The following is a 24,063-nucleotide window of genomic DNA, read 5'->3' on the forward strand; positions in this document are numbered from 1 at the left end:
GAGTCATTGAAATATTTGCTGAATGTATCAATGAATAAATTTCCACAACAGAAATATGCATAAGAAGCCAAAACAGTAGAAAAAAATCAGTATAAACCCACCAAGGCTATTATAAGAGAATATTCTAAGATCTTTATACTATTCTGATAAATATAATAGTACCTATATTTTATCTACTATAACATAAAGGAAAGAATTTGTTTATTTCTATAAAACAACAGTCTGGTTCATGTGTGACTGTATAGTTACTTAAAAACATCTTATTAATGATCTTCTCCCCAAAATATAGTCACTTATGAATTAAAAATTCGAAAGATATAAAATGACTCATCTATGTCTGACAAGAAATAATAATTTACTCAGAGAGAAAAACAGACACAATAGAAAAATAATTTTTCTTTCCCAGGAGGAAGGTAGTAAAATACTTGCACAACGCATTCATTTAAACCATGTAAGAACTGTGAAGTATTTCAGAATTATAAAATATGCCTAAATCTTTTGCTGACAGGATCATCCTTAGTTCAGAAACCTGGTGTTCATGAAGTAAGATGGAATATATAGCATTCTATAAAATATTGCAGGTTGTCCTCTTTGCCTCCTCTATACCTTTAAACAAAATTATAGAGTCAAAGTTACATAATTAAATAAAATTATAGAATGTCCCTTCTTTTGACCATCACCAATGATATTAAAGTATTGGTTTAAAACAAGGGCTGTTTACCTGTTTTGGGAGGGGAGAATTCATAAAAGGTTCTTGAAACTCATGGAAGCAAGAAAAAAAGATACACACATGCACAAAAATTTCCACATACATACATTGAGGAGAGGAGCTATTATTACGGGCATTTGATTTAGAAAACTACAATCATTTCACTATTCTAAGAAATGTGTGTTCTTAAAAACTTGTTTCCATGTTATTTACATTATTCAACATTTCTGCTAAAGGATGATGTGTTTGCCAGTGTTATTACAAAGGGAACAAAGAGTGATCATAAAATTCTGTCACAAATTTTTGATGTTTAGAGTTTTAACTCCAAGCTTAAGGTATTCTACTTCTATTTTTCCCCTCACTCTACTAAAGTATAAACCAAAAATATTACCACTGAAATACAAGAAATATTTAAATTAAGTAACTGAAAACAATTTTACTACTAAGATCCTGAAATATTCTATTTTTAAAACAAAAGTAGCTACATATCAGTGTAAATATATAATAATCATTCATGGAAAATATATATATATAGAGAGAATTATGGTGAAATATTACCCACATAAGTCAAATATCATGTTGTGCTATTAGTTTCCTTTTTATTAAAATAATTAATAAACTTAATGATGAACTCTAATTCAATGGACATTTTTCAAAGCATATAAATAATCTGGTATTTTACTGCTGTATCCATGCTCTAATTTCATCAATATTGAGCTTACCTTTCCTTTTGGTCCAGACTGCTTAAAACATGAAAAAGAAAAAAAATGTAAGAGGCAAGACCTCATTTTTGATATATCATTGTAGTTTTAGTAACTGCAGTCAATAAGGCAAAACTCTGTGATTAATTTGTTTTAAACACATTATATATATGTTATATACTAGTGTTTTGAATCTTGTCAGATATGTAAATTGGCTTTCAATTTTTGTCAGTACAGAAAATAATTTATATCTAAACATATTTAAAGAATAAAAAAGTATGTACAAAGATTGAAAAATTCTTGAAAGAGCTTTATTTAACCATCCAACACTTGAGGATATACGTTATTTTAGAGTGGTTAAAGAAATTGTCTTCAAGGAACAATACAACTTCCTAAAAGTTATAAAATTTTTAGAGGTCCCAATCCCACTATCAAGCGTGATTAAAGTCATCCCTCTGTTATCTGCACAGGATTGGTTCTAGGACCCAAGGCAGATAACAAAATAGTGGGTGCTCAAGTCCCTTATATAAAAGGGTATAGTATTTGCATATAACCTAAGCACATCCTCCCATATACTGCAAATCATCTCTAGACTACTTATAATACCTAATGCAATGTAAATGCTATGTAAACAGTTGTTGAGTACCAGAAAATGCAAGTTTTGCTTTGTGGAACTTTCTGGAATTTTTCCCTTGGATTTTTTTTTTTTTTTATCTGTGCTTGGTTGAATCCACAGATGTGGAACCCCCAGATACAGAAGTCCAACTGTATTTGTTTCTGAGTAAGAAAAAAAAATTTTTTTAAGGCTGAAACTTTTGCACAAAAGCCTTAGATTAAATACAAATACAGTACACGGTTTGGGACACAAGAAAAGTCCTGGGACTTAAAATCATGGCCTCTAACCAAAAGTCCAATGTATAAAATGTCCACCCTTCTCCACAATTCATGGAAAATCTAAAAAGCTATCAATATCAAGTACTCAAGGGTAAAATTATAAAACCCTCAATTTAGAATAAGATTCACATCCTAGAATTATTCCTATTACAAAAGAAACTAAATATTCAGAACTGTAAGCAAAACATAGTTCACAAAAATCCCTGAGTCCCCATATTAACTCTTATATTCCCATCATGTGAAGCACACAGTAAAATATCAATTTAATCCTAGCAAATTAAGAAAAAATAATAAGGGTAAGTTGGTTTTACATAAACAACATTGAAAAGAAACACATTTTAAAAAAAAGTTTTAATAGTAAGGAAAAGAATTATTATAAACTTACACAAATACCACATTTGAACTTTTACTTCTGCTATTTAGAAAATGGGATAATCTGTATAAAATAAATTTATGTTGGACAAATGACAGAAAAATGAAGGAAAATTATCATGCCCCTATTAAAGTGAAACAAAATACAAACATAAAAGTTTAAATATAGTCTGTCTACTCTTATATACTTATTTCTTATGGTGTAATATTTCCAGGAAAAGTAAAATAAAAACGAAAAGTTAGACGTTAATACCTAATCTAGCCATTTCCAACCCTACACTGTTGTGCTCAAGAAGTGAGAAGAGTTTAGTACTCTCTTGCTTTTATTCTTTAAACTCACCTGTTGAGAGTAAAAGAGGTAGAAGACAGAGTAAAAGTAGAAGAAACAGGTTTGGTTCTTTCCAATAAACCAAGGGAGTTAGGAAGAAAACAAAACCAAAAAATATATACACCATCCTCATTTCTCTTATCCTTGAGAAAAATGCACTTACTGTATCTAATTTATACATTATGGTAATTCTCCAAAACTCCTCAATATGTGTTTATTACCAAAGCCCTGCCCTAGAAGAGTTTATATATATTAAAAAAAAAAAAAAGAAGAAGAAGAAAGAAAAAAGCTTTTAAAAAATGAGACGGGAAGCCATTATCAGTAACATAGGGCTTTGTAAAAATGTCGACGTACATTCTTTTTGGACTATTTCTGCTCTTAAAATTTAAAAAAAGGAAAGAAAAAAGACAGACTGACTGATTCTGGTATCCATGACCTGATTTTGGACTTCAAAAATTCTTTCAAAGTGGTGCTTTTCATTAATAATTAAATCTTGCTTATTCCAGGAGCCCATTTTCCCATTTATGGATTATATATGCTTTTGTAGACATTCATTTCCCCCTATGGTCCTTTTTAAGGCTTTCTACCTATCCTTAATAAAAAACAAAACAAAACAGTGAAAATGTAAATAAAACATAAACCAGTAAATGTGCTCTTTTTCCAAGTGTGGTTAAAGTTAGGAGTGGAGATGGTATAGTTATAAAGATTTTTAATTTTCTGCATTTCATTTCTTCCATACTAATACTATCCTCCTCCATCACTGCTAGTATATAAACAATCTATCTTTTAAATATGAATTAAATTAACATTTGGAATAGCAGTAAGAAAACTGACTGCAATCATAATATTCTCCAAATAGCAGCTTATCTGATCTGATACTTTAACAATCTTCATTCATTTCTTTTAGACTAAAAACGTGTGCTATACCTGTTCCCATATCTTACAAATTATTCAAAATGCAGGTCTGATTTACTTAAAAGACAAGTTATACCACTCACCCCAGGAGTAATGGATTATGTGTGTGAATTACCAACTGATGGCATTTCCTTTAATAATTTCAAATTAAGAGTTGAGAAAATAAGAAAAGTTAGGAGAAACTGTAAAAGCCAGTGTGCTCATCCTCATCTGAGGCCTGACAATTGTGCCAACACTACACTAATTACAACCAAAAGTTTGGTAGCAATCGTTTCAGGTGAAGGCTTTTTTTCATGCCTTTGAAGATGTGGTTCCTAATGCATGGAGTGTTCTCTTTTAGCTAAAACACTCAAAAGCTTCTTTAATACTTCCTTTGTGAACTCCTCACTGCTCCCTTCTCTGTAAACAGTACTACACATACTTTGTATATCTCTACACTGCACTCACCAGGTAATCATCTGTTTACTTGTCTTTCTGTCCTTTACCCTAACCACACTTGAGCTTCAAGGCAAATACTGTCATATTCATCTTTGACTACTTTGTACCTATACCTGGTATGTAGCATAAAATCACTCAATATTTTTGAAGGAAGAAAACTGGAAAAACTCTCCATGACTGGTATTTGAACTTCAAAATCTTTTTAACAACAGTCACACTGCAGTAGGACTAAGAAATGTTTATTTTATGAGACAAACATAAGTAGAATCTGTTTTCCTTAATGGATTGTTTCTTTAAATACAAATTAAATTAGGGGTGTGTGTGTGTGTGTGTGTGTGTGTGTGTGTGTGTGTGTGTGTGTGTGTAAGAAACAGTATTTTACTAGTAAATACCACTTCCTATTAACAGAATCTAATCTTTTATACAGATGAGCAATGATACACATGGCAAGGTATAAGATGTGCCAGGACCTAGAATAAAACAAAACACATACCAATTCCCAAACTGGAATCAATTTTTTAACATTACCAATGAAGAAAGGAGGGATGGGGAGAATAAGGCATAGTGTAAATAATTCTAAACTGGTAGATAACTTCTAAACCAATAATAATTTTGGTTGTAGAATATATCACTTGATTATAAATCAGTACTTCAACTTAGACCACATTTCAGAATAGCAAGTAGACAGATCTTTCTTAGCGATGAATTCTATCAATGTGATCAGTGTGTGAGAAACAGTGTGTCTATCCTTCTTCCCTCCCGCTAATTACTCTCTTTTTATTGTTTGTTCTCATATTTGTGCCACATGTAGGCCAGAAAGCTTGATTTGTAAGGCAAGCCAATTTTGTGGTATGTATAGTAATTTCTCCATCTTTTTAGTTGATTTTCTGAAATATCTTATGTCAAAACTACGAAAAATAATATATTTAAGCAAAGGAAAGGTTTTCTTATTGTCCTAAAGTATGAGAATGATATAAGGTATTTAAGTTGAAAATCTCTGTTATAGCAAATCTACATAAATAGCAAATACAGCAAGGGTAAGAGTCAGGACACATTTTCTGAATGAGTAGCAGTCTAGATCAACATTTTAAAAAATGAAGAACAACATCTAGCATATATTAAAAAAATCTTTAAATTTTACTAGTTATAAAAATTTTATGCAACTATTCAAAATGCAAGAAATAAAGAGATAAATTATTTTTCTAATTGTTGGAGCCTAAGAATTTCTTGGTCAACTGAAACTGACGAAGAACTGAAATTCAACTGAAATTTCATAACCATCCAAAAATGGTTATGAAAAACCTCAAAAGCATTTAAAAACACCAAGCATTACACTGTTACGTTCATTATTTCAAGATTCAAGTAATACTTTCATGATCAATGAGAACGCTCAAATTTATGAAAACACAAAAATTTCTCAAACATTTAAAACTAATAATGTGATTTACTTTGATGCTATGAAATCTCATAAACCTTACAAAGAAAGGTAATAACTGTAGTTTTACTCATCAGAACTAAACTACCAGCTGAAGATTTCTCTGTCAAATGTTGTAAAAATCAGCTTAATTTAACAGAAACATAATGCAATAGAATAGCTTTTACTTAAAATGTCTCTATTTACAGAATATGATTTACTCAAAAGCAGATATAAAATAAAAAAATTCTAGGACATGAATTATTTCAGAAACATGAATATCTCTTTAGAGACAATGGAAACATAATAAAGTTCCACAAATTAAGGAAAAAAAAGGTTTAAAAAAAAAAAGGCAGTGAAAAACTCCTATTAAAGAGGATGGTGTATATATACTAAACAAAGGCAATCAGAATCCTTACCTTTGGGCTGCTGTTTTTACTATTGCTATCTGTGCATTAGTATGAGGAAAACGTCTTACAGTTCCAGAACATAATGATGCATTTTGTGTATTTGCACTGCGGAGTCAAGAAACAAAGAATAATTTAAACAGGGAAAAATTATGCACTTATGCAAAATAAACCCTTTAAAATCTAAGCATACACACACACAAACCTGTAACACTTAAAGAAAATTTTTTATACATAAACCCATTGACCATGTTAAACTGTCCATTAGTTTTCTACTTTCTGAATTTGTCTCTGAAATGTTTCCAATCCAGTTCATGAAAGAAGATAAAGAGTAGAACACTAGAACAGAAATCAGGAATCCTAAATGAATGTTTCATACTGTAAGAATTCCTGTAAATTAATCCCGATATATTTCTTCTTATTATTCTCTATTTAAGACTATCTATGTACTATGAGTATACGAACTATGTACTATGAGTATACAAAAGTTTTCTTATATGCCAAAATAATACTAAATGTTAATTATAAAAAAAAATTAAAAGTGCTAAATTCTACTTTCGATTCTACCACTGACTTGAAAATTATTTAGCCTTTATGTACCTCAATTGTCTATAAACTGACAAAGTAGAAATAAAATAGTGACTTCAACCCTATTTCTGGGATATGTAACAGTCCAATTGTATCAGTAATAGTGGTTCACTATGACAACCACTAGGAAAGATGAGTTATATCTAGAAGAGAAGGGGAATTAAGAAATCTTAAAAAAAAAAGAGTCCCTCATTGAGATAATCCTGGTAAGTATCCCCTAAAGGAGACGTGACCTACCTCTAATATTATAACCAAGATTTTGCTAACTTCATAAAAGCAAGCTCATCTTATGGAATATTAGTCTACTGAAATTTTTCTTTCAATATTTTAACTCCAAACCAAGAAATCACTGCAATCAAGCCTATTCCCAAGATTCAAAGCAAAGATGCCCAGTGTGTAGGATTAGACCTACTGACAAAGTGAAAAGAAAAGGTGTTAAGTTGGAGTAGCCAATTAGTTTTTGGTGTCAAACTCTTTATCTTTTCTGTAGGAATGTGTGGTGAAGTGCCTATACCTCAATTTCTTAGTGCTGCTCAACATGTTAAGTCCAAGTGGGTTGCCTTTCAAAGGTTTTAAGCTTTCAGTCCTGTTTCGTTTTGTACATGTCTTCCAGGGATCACCAGAACTAGTAGCAACAATTTCAGATTGACGATTTAACTGTAAAAACCATAAATGTTAAAGTCAATAAACAACATAATAAGATAACTTATCAACAATTATTTGAAAACCCATTTATTAAAAAAGCAATAAAAATGTACCAGATATTGGGGATGGGGGAGAAGGATGGCAGCGGCACAGATCTAAGAGTAATTCAACTGTAATACTTTTTTTTTTCCCTTAAGGACAACATAAATATGTAGGAACATGGGAGTTTATCATATTATTTCCTTTTCATTTCAATATCACCCAAGATATTTGAGAAAATTAAAAGAGAAAAACAGAAGGGATAAGGTAGAGGATCTTAAGATAGCTCTTTCCCGAAAGCGAAAAATAAACATTTCCCCTGCTTAACAGGCCTTGATGCTACCCATAGGACAGTACAACCAAATATGGCAGTAAATTGTCATTGTACAAGTACTTGGGCTTTAGCATCAAAATTTCTATATAAACACAGAAACCGAGATAATGTCTTCATATTTTCATACTTGAAAATAATAATACAAACATATCAATAACAATCACTTTGCAGAGATTACAGTATGACAACAGGATGGCTCATTCCTTGGGAAGCTCTTCTCAACAAAGAAACCTAGCTTTATTACATTCTTTGCACAAGACATTTAAAAGCTGTTTTCAGACTCTTTAAGACAAAAGTCCTCAGTTCTTAGTGGTAATTTACCCAAAACAACATTTTAAAAATCATTCTTACCTACTTTTAGTTTTGAAACAGCAGTCTAATATTTTATTTTTTACTCTTTTACAAGAAAATGTAGTCATAAGAAGATAACAACTTGGCTTTTAGCCCCACCAATTATCTCCACAGAAACCTAACAGTTCCCTAAAAACACATATCTCCCACAAAAAAAATGTCTTCTGGAGAAGAGCTCACTGTGCCAGCACCATTCTTGTTTTGAGGCATGTCTGTATCCCAAAACTCCAAAAAGCTGTATTTTGAAAACACTGTTTATCATTTTGAGACATTTTTTTACTTCTAAATCTTTTACAGCCATGTACTTCGGACTCCTTCATTTATGGTGATGGCAGATTAGATAATGCAGCTCAATCGTCCCTCTACTCTCTGAAAACCAGAAAAGCTGGACAAAATAGAAATTTTCTTAAAAAAAGAAAATCTGTTTGAAGCACCTGAGGGCTACCAAGGCAGTGAAGAATTAAGAATTAAGATCAGGGACAAGAAACTCAGAGATCTGAGCCCAGATTCATATTTTTCTCTGAGACACCTGTTGTCTCCAGAAGATGCAACTTCTGGAGTTACAGAAGATGAGAGGCTGAGACGCTAAGCTGAACTCCCAGAAGACTCAGAGAACTGGGGAGACAAAAGCAGAGTTCAACATCCACCAAGTATGGACTGCCTCATAAACACCTCAAAATCTGAATGAGGATATAGCCTATGAATAAGGGTGAATTACAACTATAAATCCAGCTTCCATTCATCTCAACCTCCAACTCAATTAAGTCAGTTCTCCAATTTTAGAGTAAATCCAGAATTACCTGGATGGTTTGTTAAAACAAATTGCTGTGTCCAACCCTTACAGTTTACTCTGATTGAGGAGGTTTGGGATGAGCCTGAGAATATGCATTTCTAACAGGTCCCCGGGTGATGCAGATACTGCTAAAAAGGGAACTACGTTTGGAGAGCCACTGGATCGAGGTGATGTGAGACTGCTAAGGCTCCTCCTGGTCACTAGCCAAAAGTAAACGTGTATCCCTACAGGAAGGGAATATTATCCTAGGCCTCAAATTATCTCTGTGATTTTTCATATGCAATATCTACCAATCATAAGCAAGCTCATAAAGATGACAATGATCAAAACCAAGAGAAACAATTGATAACAGGAACAGAACTATAGGGGATAAAGATAAGAGGGGTTATCACACTATTTCATTTCCATTAGAAAAAGAAAATACAATCACTTCTGCATTTGGTGACCCTTTTTCACAGAAACATAGTGCTATTGTAGAAAGATAACTCAGGAATCAAATAGAATTGTCTCCTAGCCAGGTAACTTTCCTTATAATCACGAGGTTATTTTATGCATCAACAAAGCTATATACAAACTGCCTAGCTCTGGAATGGACAAATAGGTAGGAATTTAGTAATTATTAATTCCCACTCAAGCAGAAACACAGATATCCTCAATTAGAAAGTCCATAAATTATTTTATCATAAACAATTGGTCATTAAGCTACATTCATCTGAAATTTCAGGACATCCAGTCACTGTGACTTTGGCCTATTCCTTTGTTATTTTGCAAAAATGCCCTAAGTCAATGGTTCTCAAGATCAGCATTACCTAGAACACTTTAAAATGCAAATTATCAGGTCCCACTCCAGAATTCCTAAATCAGAGACTGTGGGAGTAAGGTCCAGCAATCTGTTTTATCAAACCTTCCAGGTGATTCTGATGTACACTAACACTGGAGAGCCAGTGCTGCACATGATTTTGATACATGTCCTGTTAAGAATCTGGGAAGCGGGACTTCCCTGGTGGCCGCAGTGGTTAGGAATCCATCTGCCAATGCAGGGGACATGGGGTTCGAGCCCTGGTCCGGGAAGATCCCACGTGCCGCGGAGCAACTAGGCCCGTGCGCCACAACTACTGAGCCTGAGCTCTACAGCCCGAGCCACAACTACTGAAGTCCGCGCGCCTAGAGTCCATGCTCTGCAACAAGAGAAGCCACCGCAATGAGAAGCCCACGCTCCACAACAAAGACCCAACGCGGCCAAAAATAAATAAAATTTTTAAAAAAAAGAATCTGGGAAGCAAAAGTTTCCATTAAAGACTAACCATATAATTTCATTCCTCCGTATATAGATAATTACAACTAATATTTGAGTGCTTACTATGGATAGGCATTATGCTAACTACTTTATATTCAATATCTCATTTAATCTCCATATTTTATACATTTCAGTAGTTCTTCAGATTGGGATTCAGAAACTGCACCTAAAGTATCAGGTCAATTACTTGATGCTACTGAGTGATAGGATTAACATGCTCAAATTTCCCACTTTAAGTCTCTTTCTCCAACAAAATCTCTCCACCATATACCGCCTTAAACTTTACTGAAACTCTACCCCTATGCTATTAGATCCTTGAGCTTAAAAAAGCAAAGTAACTTGTCTGAACTAGTTAAAAGGATTTGAACAAAGTACTGACCTGACTCCAAAGCCTATGCTTTCCTATACCACACTGTATAAGGAATTTTTATAGTATTATTTGTAGACATATAAATTCTTAACAAGAGGCAAAACCAAGCTATGTTATTCCAGATAACACTCAAAATCATTAGGATACAGAAAATCTCAAAATCAAAGGAACGGCACTAAAAATTCCTTTATATAAATGTAGAAAGCTAATCCTTCCTTTAAGAACTGGTTAAGCCAAAATTATCTCACCCAATATATAGGCATATAATTCAGCTAATTCAACATATTTCTGATCAAGTGCTTAAACATTTCCAAATTTTCTTTTTAAGAAAGCATTTAGGCATAGCAATAGACAACCCAAAGTCCATCAATAGAGCAAGATTTGCATAAGGCAAATTCTTAAATTTCCCAATTCTGCTGCCCTAAGGTACTATCAAAAGCTACACGCACTTCAGTCAGCAATAAGACAACCAGTACTTCTGGTTTTGCAGATATCTCATGAAAACCTTTTCCTGTATTGTCAAATTCCCTTAGGAAAGGTTCCTTACTATTTGTTATACTTAGAAAGTAGCTGGGGTGGTGGGGGAGGATATCACTCCACAGCAGAATCACAGGATGTACATTTGTAAAAGATTCTCCTCTCACACAGTCATAAACCTATAGGACATAATTCCAGGTGCAAGAAAATTTAGAGATACCTGTTGAATTAAAATACAACATATAAATTATATTAGATGCGTGGCACATCTACATCTCTTTACGTAATTAATAATTTTTATTTTCTCTCATTTTATTTGTGCTCTTGGTAATCTACATCAAATTATTGGGAGAAATAAGGTGTAAACAAGTAAAAATTGAACGCTTTATGGCTAAATCACAGATTAGAGCACTACTACTACTAAAGAGAAGATGATATATTCAGTCTAAAGGCCCCTGAAAAACTTTAATTCTCCTTCCCCTCCAACCCCTTATTTAGCAGCCTAACAGAGCTTTCTAGCTAATGCAAGCACAACATCAGGAGAACTCCTGTGGACAAATGGATTAGCACAAAAAAATCACATGATTATAAAACTACAAACATGGGCCGTAACTGATGTCAGAAAAGCAACTATAAACACATCGTTATTTGAAAAGGAAAACCAGCTTACAAAGGTTCAATAACACTGCTATTTATGGAAGATTTGCTAGTGCCAAGTACTAGGTGGATTACATGTTCTCATAATTCTCACAACCATCCTATAGAGTAGATAGTTGCAAGCAGACCTAAAATCTGATATTCTGCCTAACTACTCTAATATACCAGCCATCCAAAAAAGCTATGTTGCCCTCAACTGGATATCAATCTGTACAGAAAATATTTACACAGTATAAACAATGATACAGGGGTCAGCAAACTTTCTCTGTAAAGGGTCAGACAGCAAATATTTTAGTCTTTGAGGGTCACAGAGTCTCTGCTGAAACAAATCTGTTCTTATAGTACAAAAGCAGTCACAGACAATACATGAACAAATAAGCACAGTTGTTTTCCGATAAATATTTATGGATACAGATTTGAACTTCATCTTCACATGTCACAAAACAGTATTCTTTTGATTTTTTTCAACCATTTAAAAAATGTAAAAACTATTCTAGTTCATAGACCATAGGTTGTGGGCCAGATTTGGCCTGTGAGCATTGGTTTGCCAACCCTTATGTTTTAACATTAATCATTAATAACTAATAAATAACTAATAAACAGCCAGTTACCAAAATATAAGCTCCATAGGAATAAGAAACTTGTCTGTTTTGCTCTCTATCATCTAGAACACTGTGCTCAATACATATTTGCTGTATGAATGTGTATCTCATTGGGACTGCTAAATGTGCAAAAGTTATCAACATGTGGTACCTTCCACCCAAACTTATCACACATGACGAAGCCAATTTAACTAAAACAAAAAAGTAGTCAGGAAATTTAGCACCTAAAATAAGAAAATAAGATAACCTAAAAGAATCTATTAAATGATTAGACACATTAAAAACATATATTAAAGGCACTGAAATTCTTAAAAACAAAATGGAAACTGAGAATCTATTAAATGATTAGACACATTAAAAACATATATTAAAGGCACTGAAATTCTTAAAAACAAAATGGAAACTGAAACAGTACAGAAAGAACTAGACACTATGAAAAACAAAATTTTGAAAGAGAACCAACAGAAGTTCTACAAATGATGTCACTGAAATTTAAAAAAGAAAGAATGGATAGATTAAATTGCATATTAGATATAGCTGAAGATAAGTTAGTGAACTGGAAGACAAAGCTGAGGAAACCATGTAGGATATGGTACAGGGATGATTTCTTTCTTTGCCCTTTATCCTTTCTTTTTTTTCTTTTTCATATAAAATATATGTAGGACATGGAAAAAAATGATGGCCTTATCATATCTAATAAAAGTTAGTTCCAGAAAAAATGAGGAAAGGCAATATTCAGAGATAATAACTAAAATTTTTTCAGAATTAATAAAAGATACGCATCCTTTATATAAAGAGGTATAATGAAACTGCAGAAATCCAAAGGCAAAGAGATTATTCTGTGGAAGAGAAAGGGAACACTAAGACACTCTGAACCAAAATAAAGGCTTTCTCCTAATTCCATGCTCATTTTTGAATGCAAAAAAGGGACTATATTAGTTTAAACCAATGTTCCATATGGAACTACATATTACTCACAAGCCATTAAAAATCCAGGGATACTTAAAACCCTGGGACACACAAAGACTTTCTAAAGGACAACTGGGCATGGATAATTTTAAGAAAATCAACTCCTAAATCCTCAATCTCCACTTTAACACTTTCTTAAATTGATTTACTTTAAAACCCATCTGTAGGAAAGGTACATATAATATCTCCTTTCCTATCTCCACTTTCACACCAAACCTTTTTCCACTTTACAAAAGACATAATTCTCATTTATTGTACTAGAGTCTAAAATACTCCTGAAAGGAACAACTTGACATAATAGTATCTGGAATCTCTTTTGGCACATGAAACAGTAGTAGGGCTTCGTATCTTTCCCCGTTTTATATATATTTCTGTTAAAAGTGAACCACAGGTTAGAAACTGGGTGTTCTGGACCAAATTAAGATTTTCTTAATACAACAATAATGCAAAATGGAAAAGCAAAAGTAATAAAAATTTGCATTCAATGACTTTGTATCTTCTACTCCAGTTATTATCAAGAAAAGCACTTCCCCAAGGAACAAATCATGTGAAAACAACTCAAAGAAAGCATTAAAAAAACAAAAACAAAACCAACAAACCCTTAAATTTGCATGCCTTTATTACAACCAGGTAAAAAAACTTAGGTCAAAACCAAGGCTGCAGGGCTTCCCTGGTGGCGCAGTGGTTGAGAGTCCGCCTGCCGATGCAGGGGATGCGGGTTTGTGCCCCGGTCCAGGAAGATCCCACATGCCGCGGAGCAGCTGGGCCCGTGAGCCATGGCCGCTGAGCCTGTGCGTCTGGAGCCTGTGCTCCACAACGGGAGAGGCCACAACAGTGAGAGGCCCGCGTACCGCGAAAAAAAAAAAAAAAAAAAAAAAAACAAAAAACCAAGGCTACATTTTTCTGCCTAGAATTCTAAAGTGAAATGTCATCATGAAGATGCAGATTAACATGTATATATGAAATGAAAACAGAAAAAAAACACTATTTATTATAGATAAATAATACATTTGATTTAATTGACTGGCTGTACTATGAATTGGCCTTGACAAGTAAGTTATATGTAGACATTTTCCATAGATCAAGAGAGTTAAATATGCAGTTCTTTTAAAGAAAAAACCCACAATATTTTACAAAACTATTTTTACGAAAAAAATTGGCAAAAGCCAATTAGAAATTAACAAGATTTCAATTTTTCCAATTATTTCTGAGATTATCTGGTTAAAAAATAGGAATCTAAAAGGAACTTAAAAGTAACAAGTGTAACTACTAGCCAATCATTAAGTCTTGATAAAGCCTTTTTAGTATATTTCCCCCAAATTCAGAAAGACAATAAATCCAGAGGCTGGATTACAAATTATTTTTAACTTTTAAACTTTTATTACATTGCTAGGTGATTTTCCTGCCATTTAATTCAAAAGGAAAGAACTGAATGATAATGCTATAGCAAAACTCTTTCTATATCCATCTATTTATTATATGACCAAGATTTCTCAGCACTTATATCTAAAAAAAGTTTAAAAAGAAAATCACTGTTGAAAGTTTTATTAGACCAATAAATAACATTTATTTATGGACACATGAACTAAATGAATAAGGAAGGAAAACATCAACACCATCACTTTAAGAAATACATTTCCAATATAATTCTATACTATAGGTTTAATAATTATAAATTACATGTTTATTAGTAATTATAAAGATAACTCAATCCAGCAAAAAAAAATTAATACTTGCAATTTTTAGTGAAAAGATCATTTAATATTAAATTTCAGTGAATGTATATCTTTTTATTCAGTGAATATATATCTATACAGTATGATAGAGTAATTAAAAGATTTTCAATTGCATAAAAATACATCATGTGAAGTTAAAATACACATATAATGTTAAAATTTTGTGGGAAAACTGAACAGAAATATGAATTTAAGGAGAAGGAGGAAAAATATAAATTTCCACCTGTTAAAGAGGAAATGGTACCTGTATTTCTTTAAGTTTTTTTATGGAAATATAGTTGATTTACAATGTTGTTGTACATGTACTGTTAAGACAGATGATGCTGAGTATCAATTCTGAATTATCTTTAGAGATCACAGGATACATAAGTGTCATATAAGTTTTATTTTACTTTAAAAGTATCAACATTAAAAAAAAAAAGGGCATCTGCAAGCAACCCCCCCTCAAGTTAAAGACCAATGTCACAGAAGATCATGATGAAAAACACCTTTTACTTTTACCTACAAAGCTCACTATATTTGTGTCCACCTGAAGAACACCTAAATAGCCCCACTCTAAGGAATCAAAATGTTAAAATAAAAGCTAGAGAAAACTGCAATGTAAAAAACCTTATAGTTTTTCAGTGTGAGTAGCCTTATAGAGAAAAACTTTAAATTCTATAAACTCCCGAAATTATGTCAAAATAGAGATGTGGGGAAAAAAAACCCCACAAAGACGGGGAGAAAAAAGTAACTTTAAAAGTCTCTAAAATACTATTCAACTGTAAGTACAGGAAATATGTAAAGAGGGTACTATGTCAGATTGGCAAAAATTCAAGTTTGACCACATACTTCCCAAAGTTAGAAGAGAAACTCTCATACAGTGCTAGCAGTTATGGCTAATGCTAATTCCTATGAATGGGGCATTTGGCAATATTTAGCAAAATCACATGTAAATCTACCTCCTGAAATAGCAACTGCAATTTTAGAAATCTATCCTACAAATACACTGTAAAGATGTGAAAAGGTATAAGCACAAGGCTTTATTAAAGCACTTCTTGGGCTTCCCTGGCAGCGCAGTGGTTGAGAGTCCGCCTGCCGTTGCAGGGGACACAGGTTCGTGCCCCAGTCCGCGAAGATCTCACATGCCGCGGAGCGGCTAGGCCCGTGAGCCATGGCCGCTGAGCCTGCGCGTCCGGAGCCTGTGCTCCGCAGCGGGAGAGGCCACAACAGTGAGAGGCCCGCGTACCGCAAAAACAAAAAAAAAAGGTGGGGCGAGAATATATATTTTCTTTGTGATAAATAAAATACTTCTGATGGGATAAACAAGAAACTGGGAATACCATTTGCCTTTGGGGTAGGAAAGTGGGTGGTTGGGACTTACAATCAAAAATACAAATCTTCTTTTGAAGCTTTAGTTTTTAGTATATAACCTAAAAAAATAAATAAATAGAAAGTAACACTTGCCTTTTTTCCTTTTGAGGTTTCAGAATCCTCATCTTCATCTACACTGAGTAGATTTGCCTCACTACACAGAAAATAAAGGGGAAAAAGCCTTAAGTGACAATTACAACCCATACATTAAATTCAGAAGTTTTAGCCTCTGTGCTCACCTAATATAGAGATCAGCAAACTTTTTCTGTAAAGGGCCAGAGAGTAAATATTTTAGACTTTGCAGGCCATACAGTCTTGGCAGCAACTACTCCGCTTTGCTTTGCCACTGTAGTATGAGAGTAGCCACAGACTATCTGTGTGGCTGTGTTCCAACAAAACTATAACAAAAATCCAGGGGTGGGCCAGCCTGGGCCCATGAGCCACTGTTTCCTGACCTCTGCCATTAATGAACACATAATTTTGCTTTTCTTAACTATGGATTTCATAAATAGTCACTCATTTTTCCTTTCTGTCTTGGATTTTAAATTAGGGGAAAGGGGCTGAAAAACAAAGTAGAGGGAAAGAAACATACTGGTAAGAAAACTTTAGTTAATGAAAAGAAAGTAACTGCAATGGTATTAACCCAATAAAATAGTTATACCTCTACCATTGTGGGAAATACCAACCCTTTACTGAGAATCATTGACCTGATTCTAAAAAACCGATATATCTATTAACAGTTCATGTTAATCTGAACATAGTGATAAACCAAGGAGTAAAGTTCATAAGTGAAACATACAGGACAGGTAGCACCTTAAAAGACACATTTTTTTTTATATAATCATGACAAATCTTCTAACAAAGTCAAAATACACCCTTCTGAAGACAATTCTGCTAAGCTATTTTTAGTAAAATCTTAGCTATTTATAACAAAAATGTAAAATGTTTGTTTCATTATTGTTTGTATACATCCCAACTTTTTTAATGCTAAAAATTCTCTCCTGCAAACATTTTACAAAAATGCTTAAAAGGTGGGATACTGGGCTTCCCTGGTGGCGCAGTGGTTGAGAGTCCGCCTGCCGATGCAGGGGACATGGGTTCGTGCCCCGGTTCGGGAGGATCCCGCATGCCACGGAGCGGCTGGGCCCGTGAGCCATGGCCGCTGAGCCTGCGCGTCCAGAGCCTGTGCTCCTCACGGGAGAGGCCACAACAGTGAGAGGCCCGCGTACCGCAAAAAAAAAAAAGGTGGTATACTTTTTAACGTTTACAAGTGGTCTACTCAATTTCAGATTTAATTCCAATTTTTCAAAACTACATAAATAACAAATGTCTGTTATAAAATATAATCAGAAATAAAAAGAAATGAAAGAAAGAAAACCATAAAATACAAATTTTGAGTGAGAAACATACCAGTTCAAAGCTCTCCCTCAAATAAAACTTCACTTCAGTTCAACATCTCATAGGTGAAGGCACATAAAGTGGTAATGATGAACGGAGCTGTTGCCCAGACAGAAGTGAAGCACCTACAATATTTAGCCAATATACTCTGAATGACTTCTTGTGTAAAATTTCTAAAAAATATTTGCAGTTTTGGTAGAACTTTAGTGTATATATTTGTGTGTCTCTTAATTTGCTGTTTGTTCTGGCCAGTGGAAAACCAGATCAGTAAACTAAGAAACTAATAGCCATACTAAATTTGTAATACAAATCTCATAACATGCAAAAGGCTCTATTAAAACTATTTAAAAAGTTACAGCAGTCATTCCAAGTACATTAACAAAGTGTAATGAACGCTTTGCTTAACGTCTGTCTGGGTCAACACCTGTGTTTATCATTTACAGGGTTTCTGCTTTCTCTGTTAGCAATCTAAGATGAATGTGGTGGGGGGCAGGGTGAGTCACAACTGGAAAGAAAGACACTAAACTTTCTTACAAATTTCAGGAATCGTAATGTGGGTTCATTTACTCCTAATAAATGGTGGCTTCTCAAATCACTACGTGAACAGAATGCCGTATTTTTTTATTTTTTATTTTTAAAGAACAATTTCTTTAATAGGAATCCTGTAGTATGGTCGCCTTTTTTTTTTTCTTTACTGTACGCCTCTCACTGTTGTGGTCTCTCCCGTTGCGGAGCACGGGCTCCGGATGCGCAGGCTCCGCGGCATGTGGGATCTTCCCGGACCGGGGCACGAACCCGTGTCCCCTGCATCGGCAGGCGGACTCTCAACCACTGCACCACCAGGGAAGCCCAGGTCAACTTTTAATTATAAGGTTACATGTACTATATGCACATATTTATACATTTCAAAAGATGAAGAAATATAACCACAAAATTATATACCAATAAAAGAACTGCTTTTTCTTTCCTTAATGCTACTGTAAAAGAGTTCAATGTTTTCTTAAGAATACCATACTCTTAAAAATATTTCCATGGAATAAAATTGTTTATCTAATGAAAAGTTTCATTCTTATAAAACATCTGAGGGGGAAAAAAACATTCTTACTCTTTATCTGTATCTCCTTCACTTTCTTCTCCATGATCAAAGCTCCAATTCCTTTTAAAACCTCTATCTCTTTTAGATTCTGATCTAGCCAACGCTGAAATAAAAACAAACTCAGATAAGTATTCATTAATAGAGCCATTCAATACAAAATAAAATTGAGCATTTCCCAAACTCTTTGCTTAGTCAGGATTTTCTTTTAATTTGCTTGCCTTTTGATTATTTCCTCTAAAGAGAAAAAGAACACATTAAAATCTGTTTTTGCTAATTTACACTCATCCATATGTGTGAGCTTGCTACAGAAAAAAAGCTCAAATCAGTAAAATATAATAAAAATGTGGATGGGGATACATGAATATGAAATACATAAAAATCAACCCTGCATCTCCACCGTATTTGATCACTGGTTCTAGAAACTAGTACCTGTTAATTTGCTTGCCTTATTTATGAGAACTAAATCCAGACCACCAGCCTTTTCTTTACCTCAGCCAATCATCTCTGCCTTTTAGCAGAAAAGAGACAAACCAAGGTTTTCTGTGTTAGCATCAGGGTGAACTCAATGTTAGAAATAACTCTCCAGATCAGAACACCAAACACGCTCACGATGAGTTTAAGAAAAATTTTAAGTGCATGCCTGAAACACCCCGAAGCCATAAACAGCTATGAAGTGGGAACCTGAGAAATAAATGAAGTTCTGAAGCTGGCATTTGTTTTTGAGCCATATGACAAAAACCTGAGGCCCAGAGGCTGGGAAGACCAGGTTTGGAGCCTCAGTAAAATGAAAGGTCAGATCATAGACCAGAAGACCTGAAGGGTGACAATCCAATTGGGTGAACTGGGTTGGGGGGGGGGCGGGGGGGAGAAAAAAGAATCTCACTGAAGAAAGAGACAGTAGGGATAATTATGACATCTTGCCGTTGGCTCTGGGTTTGGGGGTGAACTAATAATGACAAATAAAGTGTATCTCTCCACCCCATGTTTAGGGAATTCCTAAACATCAGCTCACAATCACTCAAGTTTGGTACCAGAATCTTCATAACCTATGTGGCCCAGAAAAGTCCATAATTAAAAGTGTCTCATGGAAATGATGCCCAATATCACCAGATGTTAAGGAAATGCAAAGCAAAACTATAATGAGATACTATTTCACACCCGTCAGGATGGCTGTTTTTTTTAATGGAAAATAACAAGTGTTGGTGAGGATGAGGAGAAATCGGAACTCTTACGCATTGCTTGTGGGAATATAAAATGGTGCAGCCACTGTGGAAAATGTTTGGCAGCTCCTCAAAAAGTTAAACACAGAATTACCCTATGACCCAGTGATCCTAGTTCTAGATATATACCCCAAAATAACTGAGAGCATGGACTCTGACACTTGTACACCAATGTTCACAGCAGCATTATTCACAAGAGCCAGAAGGTGAAACCACCCAAATATCCATCAACAGATGAATGGATAAACAAAATGTGCTGTGTTCACACACACATACAGAGGAGTGTTATTTAGCCATAAAGAAGTGAAACTCTGACACATGCTACAATATGGATGAACTCTGAAAACATTACAATGAGTGCAATAGTGGCACAGAAGGACAAATATTGTATGATTCCACTTATATGAGGTAACTAGAATAGGGAAATGCAGAGAGCAAGCAGAACAGAGGTCACCAGGGACTGGAGGGAGAGGAGAATGTAGAGTTACTTTTTAATGGGTACAGAGCTTTTGTCTGGGATGATGAAAAAGTTCTGGAAATGGATAGTGGTGATGGCTGCACAACATTATGGATGTATTTAATGCCAATCTACGCTTGTACATTTATAAACAGTTAAAACAATAAATCTTACGTTACGTATATTTTTCCACAGTAAAAAACTGTTTGTAAAGGCAAAAAAAACAATCACCAAAACCTCTAAATGACTAGCAGAATCAAATATAAATCTTCTCTAAAAAAAAAAAAAATTTCAATGCCTCAAAAAGTTTCCCAAAAATTGAGTTCACAACCCAAAATATCATGAAACAGGAGGAAACAAGTCATCATGAGTAAATCTGAAACTTCTTTACATGTATAATGTAAATATAAGTAAGTAAATAGTAGATAACAGGAGCAAGGTGTCTCCCTTTCAGAAAAAGAAGTTATGAAGAAAATAGAGGAAAGCTAGAATGAACTGTTCATTCTAGTGGTGCTAGATTAGAGGAAGAGATATCAGTACCAACTTTTATTTGATACACATATAGATTAATAGATACAGACACGAATATAGATATGCTGTTCCATGGGTTAGTATACAGAGCTAAGGGTCTGTCCTCAGAAGGTGTAGAAGCAGTGATACCCCAGTAGCAACAAGCACACCTACAACCAGATCTTATTTTCTAAATACCATTCTCCAATACAAGGAGCCAGAGCTCCTAGGAAAAATGACTGATTCTAGAGATGACGCAGGAAAAATACAAGATAAGCCTGGAGTATTATGTAGGGCCAGAAAGGAAGAAGGCGTTTTTTTAAAAAAATGATGATATGAATTATAATTCTCCTTAATAAAATAAATATTCATGAATCCACATGGATATAAATAATTGAATAAATAAATAAATGGTGAGAAGGGACACATCTTCCTTACAGAATTCCAAATGATACATGTACAAACTCTCCTCTAAGAGATGGAACTGAATTCCCTTTCCCTTCAGTATATGCTGAACTTTGTAACTCACTTCCAAAGAGTCAACTATAGAAAAAGGAAAAAAGTAAACTGACAGAAACCTACCAATCACTATCTCAGCTAAGTGATCATCAAAGTTAACATGAGAAGTGATGTCTTATTCATAGCATACTTAACATGATGTGATGAAAATGCGACTTCAGCTCTGTGGCTTCTTCCCAAAAGCCCACAATGCCAGTTTAGTCAAAAGAACACATCAGATAAACCCAAATTGAGGAACATTTTACAAAATTCCTGACCAGAACTCTTTAAAACTGTCAAGGTTATGAAAAATAAGGGAAGATAAAGAAACTGTCATGATCAGAGGGGACTAAGGAGACATGACAACCAAATGCAATGTGGTGTCCTGGACTGGACTGTGCAAAAGGAAAAGGACATTAATGAAATAACTAGTGAAATCCAAGTCAAGTCTGTAGTTTAGGCTATAGTGTTATGCCCATGTTAATCTCCTAGTTTTTGACAAACATACTACAATTATCTAAGTTGGGAACTTTAGGGGAAGATGGGTAAATGGTATACAGAAACTCTCTCTAACATCTTTGAAACTTCTCTATAAATCTAAAATTATCCCCCACTCCAATTTTCAAAAATCAAATGTAAAATGAACCTGTGTTTTAAAAAAAGAAAGGGTTAAGTTTAAGTTATGCTACCAACACAGAAAAGGTAATAAACTATGATGATTACTAGTCTATAAAGACTCTATCCATCACTGAGAGTCAGGCAAGTTAACAAAAAAGGCCACTAAGCAGTGAAAAGTCAAGAGATTTTATATTGTGTACGCTCTAAAGAAGCAAGGTTCCGTACATACAGTTCTAACAAGTGTAATCACAGGATTTCCTAATTGACAGATTAGAAGCTATAAATTAACAGATGAAAGAAAAATAACCTCATGAAAGTAATAACTGCCAATGAGAAAAAATAAATTACAAAAAGCAAGCAAATTCTAAAAACATAAATTTTAGGGCAACTTGCACTAGGGACAAAAGCTCTGAACCCTCAAAAGTCCTTGAGAGTATCAACACACTTCAATATCCTGTTATGGTTGACACTCGTAAGAATCAGAATGGAAAATTATGTCCACTATACTGTACTTACAAAATTGAAAGTTAATACAAAGGTTAAAGAGAGATCCCAGTTAAGCATCGTAAATTAAATATATGCATTTTTCTCCATACCCCTCCAGTAAAATGACAGTAATGGAAAGAGGGGTAAAAAGCAGAAACCCATAAGAACAAAATGAACCCAGAAAGAAGATAATAGCAGATGAGAGACGTAACTAAACTGATGAAAGGTGAAAATTTGATGGATGGGTAGGAACTGACTTAGTTGACTAGAGAAAGCAAACTTAAACACCTATGAGGGCACAGATATTACCAAATTGACACAAGAAAAAAAATTTTTGAACACTGCTGTCAATAAAAGAAACTGAAGTATTATAAATCTTTCTGTAAAGAGAAACTCAGACCCAGAAGGCTTCTCCCATAATTTCTTTCAAACTTGTAAAATATAGCAACAAATTTACCTAAACTTTCCCAGAAAATAAAAAAAAAGGAACACTTTGCAGCTCATTTTATGAAGTCAGTATCCCTGATCCTAAACCTGATAACGACATTTAAGGAAGGATATTACCAAGCACTCTCTCATGAAGACAGATATAAAACCCTTAATATCAGTAAATCAAATCCAGTGATAGACAAAGAATAATATTACAATCAAGTAGGGTTTATTCTAAAAGCAAGAGTTAACATTTGAAAATTATGAATATAATTCACAAAACAAAACCGTTATAATAAAAAATGATTCAGGGATGCATCATCAAGGAATGCTGAAACTAATAAATAAATGGAAAGAAGCTAAAACTAATGGATGAAATCTGAAGAGAAATATGTCATTTATATTGCTTCAAAGTAGTTTCCCACAAAATATTTATTACAAAGGGGAAAATGATAGTACCTTTCAGTGGAGAAATCTGGCAAACACTAAATGATCAAAGTTAATTTCACCAGTAATAGGACAAAAGATCACTACCAAGGCATTCCTTATAAAAACTCATAACCTAAATCTAATCATGAGGAAACGTCAGACAAACCCAAACTACAAAATAACTGTCCAGTATACTTTAAACATGTCAAGGTAAAGAAAGACAAAGAAAGACTGAAATAACTATGATCGTCTAGGTAGAAAATCCGAAAGAATCACTCAAAAAAACCCTACTGGAACTAGTAAGCAATTATAGTAAGGCTGCAGTATACAAGGTTAATACAAAACAATTAAATGCTTTCCTATATACCAGTAATGAGCAAGGTAAATGTGAAATTAAAAACACAGTAACACATTAGCACCCCCAAGAATGAAATACTTAGCTATAAAGCTAACAGAGTATGTACAAAATCTTTATGATGGAACCTACAAAACTGATAAATGAAATGAAAGAAAAACTAAAAAAATGGAGAGAT

At 33.9% G+C, this 24,063-nt stretch overlaps 1 protein-coding gene across 5 annotated transcripts in view; it reads right to left on the minus strand.

Annotated features, from left to right (window-relative positions):
- SENP6 (SUMO specific peptidase 6) overlaps positions 1 to 24,063 on the minus strand; it is a 102,719-nt gene that overhangs the window by 66,064 nt on the left and 12,592 nt on the right. For 2 of the 5 annotated variants that reach the window (XM_082855309.1, XM_082855312.1), the window contains exons 2-6: positions 18,893 to 18,986; positions 16,483 to 16,543; positions 7,281 to 7,423; positions 6,191 to 6,286; positions 1,432 to 1,452 (exon numbers count right to left, since the gene is read on the minus strand). In XM_082855309.1, coding sequence (XP_082711435.1) covers positions 1,432 to 1,452; positions 6,191 to 6,286; positions 7,281 to 7,423; positions 16,483 to 16,543; positions 18,893 to 18,986 — 415 coding nt within the window. The remainder of the gene's footprint in view (positions 1 to 1,431; positions 1,453 to 6,190; positions 6,287 to 7,280; positions 7,424 to 16,482; positions 16,544 to 18,892; positions 18,987 to 24,063) is intronic. The other 3 variants (XM_082855310.1, XM_082855311.1, XM_082855313.1) reach the window with 3 other exon arrangements.

This window comes from Leucopleurus acutus (genome assembly GCF_964270905.1).
Source record: "Leucopleurus acutus genome assembly, chromosome: 15".
NCBI classification, from domain to species: Eukaryota; Metazoa; Chordata; class Mammalia; order Artiodactyla; family Delphinidae; genus Leucopleurus; species Leucopleurus acutus.